This window comes from Lactuca virosa, chromosome 4, assembly GCF_052849685.1.
Source record: "Lactuca virosa cultivar CGN04683 chromosome 4, Lactuca_virosa_CGN04683_v6, whole genome shotgun sequence".
NCBI classification, from domain to species: domain Eukaryota; kingdom Viridiplantae; phylum Streptophyta; class Magnoliopsida; order Asterales; family Asteraceae; genus Lactuca; species Lactuca virosa.
In genome coordinates, this window is record NC_136429.1 from 410,037,107 (window position 1) to 410,041,715 (window position 4,609).

The window sequence follows — 4,609 nt, forward strand, 5'->3', positions numbered from 1 at the left end:
ACATTTGTGTAATAGTTGACCTAATTCCACAACAATACAAGCTTCGCTTAGGATTCAGCCACTCCATGTTAATTGACAAAACGCGCCTTAAAATTATCTGATAGCTACTACGTAGTAGTAGGTTATACATCCCACTTTTAACTATTAAATCAATCTAAAATTATAAACACATTTCCACATTTTTGCAATCATGTTTATCTACATTATATATCCCTTTAGAATATGATTCCAAAAGTGAATAAAATGACTTTTACTTTTGAGCTTTAGTATGACTGTCTTGTACAACACATTTTCACCGGGTCCATATCAACCAAGTATCCATTTCTTCAACCAATACTTTCTTTTTCTTATATTAACTACTAAAATATGAGATTTTTTTTATCAAGTGTTTAGATTTTCCTCGATCCTTTTTCTTAACCACCCAACCCCACCATTGTGTATAATAACTGATATATATAGCCAGGATACTACATCCATCACAAGCCAAACCAAGACCTCCACCAAGCATACTTCCACTAGAATCAGAAAAATGGCTCTCTCATCAAACATGGCCATGGCCATGTGTTTCTTCATGGCTCTAACTCCCATTTGCTTCTCTAAGATCACCAATGGAGGTTACCTCTACCCACAGTTCTATGATCAATCATGCCCACAAGCCACCAATATAGTTCGTTCCATAGTAGCACAAGCAGTTGCACAAGATGCTCTCATGGCTGCTTCTTTACTTAGGCTTCATTTCCATGATTGCTTCGTTAAGGTTTGTGAATTATAAGCAGTATCATATGTTGTTGGGTTAGTGCCCCTCAGTCTATGTTGTTGGATTGGTGCCACTCTGAACGAGGGTTGACAAAATGTGTAGATTTAGGAGTAGAGTAGGGGATATGTCACTTAACCTCTTAAAACGTTATCTCATTTGATATATATTCATTTTTTCATGTTAAAATTACACATGACATTTTAGAATGTTAATGTTGTTGATGATGATCATATGTAGGGTTGTGATGCATCAATATTATTAGACGATGGTGGTAGCCGCAACATAATCAGCGAGAAAGGGTCCGCCCCCAACCGCAACTCGGTTCGTGGATTTGAAATCATCGATGAGATCAAAGCTGCACTGGAGGCGGTCTGTCCACAGACCGTCTCCTGTGCAGATATCTTGGCTCTGGCAGCCAAAGACTCTACCGTTCTGGTACCTACCCTATGAATATTTCTTTTTAACTTTCTGGCAGCCAAAGACTCTACCGTTCTGGTACCTACCCTATGAATATTTCTTTTTAACTTTATACTTACCGGAAAAAAAAATCATAACTAAGATATATTGAAAAATAAGAATTTCCCATAACTTTCTACAACTTTGGCATCCTTCATTTGAACGATGTCGTTTTCTATAAAAAAAATGTAAATATCATCTATATTACTATATATACCTAGTTATTGTTGATAAAAAAAAATTAGGGCCATAAACGTTTATCTTGTACAGAGTGGTGGACCCAGCTGGGAAGTTCCTGCGGGAAGAAGGGACTCATTGGGTGCAAGTTTGCGTGGGTCTAACCACAATATTCCAGCTCCAAACAACACTTTCCAAACCATTCTCACCAAATTCAAGCTCAAGGGTCTTGACATTATCGATCTTGTAGCACTTTCGGGTACTTTTCAATGTTTTCAAGAAAATTTAGGGTATAGTTCAAGAAAATGGCTAACTCTTTGTTTAATTTCAGGGAGTCACACAATTGGAAAAGCGAGGTGTGGCAGCTTCAAGCAAAGGCTGTATAGCAATAAGGAGCAGAACGACCAATTGTTTGCTGCTCAACTGCGTGCAAACTGTCCTCAATCGGGTGGTGATGAGAACCTGTTTTTTCTGGATAATGTGACCCCAACAAAGTTTGACAATGGCTACTACAAGAATTTGATGGATTCAAAAGGGGTGTTGAGCTCTGATCAGATATTGTTTACAGAAAACCAAGAGACTATGAAGCTTGTGAAGGAGTATGCTGCAGATGAAGACATGTTTTTCATGCAGTTTGCGAAGTCAATGGTTAAGATGGGAAACATTAGTCCCTTGACAGGATTCAGAGGAGAAATCAGAAAGACTTGTAGGAATGTCAACGGGTAATATCTTTTTAAGGATTTTGTTCAAATGGTTAAATACTACTAGAAGGAAGTATTGAGTTTGAATCTGTCACGCTATAAATTACTCACATTTGAGATTTATTTTCTTAAAAAAGATACCATGTAGTATATGTAGTATATCTATTAGTTTGTTTCAACTCTTTGTAAGTTCTGTCTCATATGTAATGTGTCAGAATACATTGAGTTTTTGTTTATTAATAAAAGAGTAATTACTGAAATCAATCGTTCTTTAGTTCTTATGGTTTGGTCAAAATTTGGATTCTTATTCTCCCTATAGTATTCTTTTGTTATACTATTATACCCTTTCTTATTATTTTTTACATTTATTTTTATTGTTTTTTTATTTAAATAATAAGAATTAAGTTCCTATGTTTTTTCATGCTCGTATGCCTCAAATTCATCTCTAAAAGTAGGGAAAATGACTTATAAGCTTAACGAAGTTTCCAAATCATTAAAAAAAACTCCAATTATGTTTTGTATGTTCAATAGAACCCAACGAATTAACCTTTTGTCTACAAAAACCCAACTAACTTACACTTCTCATTTAGGGTCAACCGGCTAATGAAAGTCAACGAATGACATGGCTTATGACGTGTAATTAAATATCGGAAAATGGCTTGTAAGACCAACGAAGTTTCAAAACCGTTCAAAAAACCCCAATCATATTTTGTTTGTTGAAAAAAACCCAACGAACTTACGCTTTTGTTCATTTCTCATTAGAAACAACCAGATTCATTAGGTATATAACTACTTGGCAAATGACATGACATTATATATAATGACATGGAATAAACATATTAGAATTGCCCATCTGTTCGAACAAGCCCTGAACTTTTTTCTATGGATGATCATCTGTTCTAGATGTCCAAATCCAAGAAGGGTGTCCACATCCACAAGGGTTTTCATCATCAAATATCTTCTTTGTAGATCTTGAGTTGGACATCAACGATTGAGAGGAAGAATAAGAAGTAGCTATTACAAGAGATCGAAGACAGACGCCGCTCATTTTTCTCTTATCCAAGTCCTAAATTGACATATAAAGGGCAATTCTAATCTATTTATTCCATGTCATTACATATAATGTCATGTCATTTGCCAACTAATTTTATACCTAATGAATTTGGTTGCCTCTAATGAGAATTAAACAAAAGCGTAACTTCGTTGGTTTTTTTTTAACAAACAAAACATGATTGGGGTTTTTTGAACGGTTTCGAAACTTCGTTGGTCTTATAAGTCGCTTTCTCGATATTTAATTACAAGTCATAAGTCACCGTTCGTTGACTTTCATTAGCTGGTTGACCCTAAATGAGAAGTGTAAGTTAGTTGGGCTTTTTTAGACAAAAGGTTAATTCGTTGAGTTTTCTTGAACAGACAAAACATAATTGAAGTTTTTTGAACGGTTTGAAAACTTCGTTGGGCTTATAAGTCATTTTCCCTTAAAAGTAATATAGTATTTAATTAGTTTTAGAGGGGACAACTTCCTCTAAAGATAATAAATTATATAAATAATTAAATCTTTTTAGATACAAAAGTTATCTCTACTAGGAATTTACTCTAATAAATGAATTTTTTTTTACCATATGTCACACTCTCATTCAATTTGCCAAATGTCATTTTGTGATTATTTTGAATGAATTTCTTTTCCACATGTCATTTTATGGGTTTTTTTATTTTAATAAATTCCACATAATACTTTAATGTAATAAATACAATAAATATAGTAATAAATGAATATCAATTTCATTAATGGACTTACCTTCTTATTTGATCAAAATAACCAAATTAAAGCTTATTAGTTTATTTTGCTTATTTATTTAAATTTAAAAAAAAAAATTTAAAAGTTCATTATTTTTCTTATTTTTCTTATAAATCCAAAGTTCTTAAATATTTAGACATTTATATTTAATTTTTTTTAATTAACTCATGTAATATATGAGTCTTACACCTAGTTAATAATTTAAGAAAGATTGATCGCTAAAAATCATAAAAATATTTTGCAAAAGAATATGATGATTTCATAAATTCCCCATAAATCAAATAATACAAACCCATAATTCTAGATTACAATAAAACAAAAAAAATATATCTTCATCCAATTTAGCCAATAATTCCAGATTGTTGTGGTGATACTTGATTTGTCGTGGCCAACATTGTAGTTGAATTAAGGAGCCGCTGTTGACTCAAATGATTGGAAGTTGGCAAGATTAACATTAGGAATCATATGTAAAAGTGCATTAATCAAATCGTGGTGTTTTTTCCTGTTTTGTTCTTCATGATGTCGATTCGAAGCTTCTTGCACACCTCGTATCATCTCTAGCTTTGTCTCGTATGAGCAGGGGCGGAACACGGAAAGTTGTAGTGGGGGGCCGAAAGTAAATCTTTTAAAGAAATAGAAAACAAAAAATTATTCTATTCAATGTCATAACATATAAATAATCAAACAAAAAATTAATATAAAGTATTCTAACATCGCTCA

At 33.0% G+C, this 4,609-nt stretch overlaps 1 protein-coding gene across 1 annotated transcript; it reads left to right on the plus strand.

The window, feature by feature from the left end:
- Positions 1-453: 453 nt before the first annotated feature.
- LOC145108907 (peroxidase 72-like) lies at positions 454-2,289 on the plus strand. The gene is made up of 4 exons (XM_079045991.1): positions 454-757; positions 995-1,192; positions 1,484-1,649; positions 1,722-2,289. The coding sequence occupies exons 1-4, from the start codon at positions 530-532 to the stop codon at positions 2,114-2,116; spliced, it is 987 nt and encodes a 328-aa protein (XP_078902117.1). The 5' UTR covers positions 454-529; the 3' UTR covers positions 2,117-2,289.
- The last annotated feature ends 2,320 nt before the right edge of the window (positions 2,290-4,609 follow it).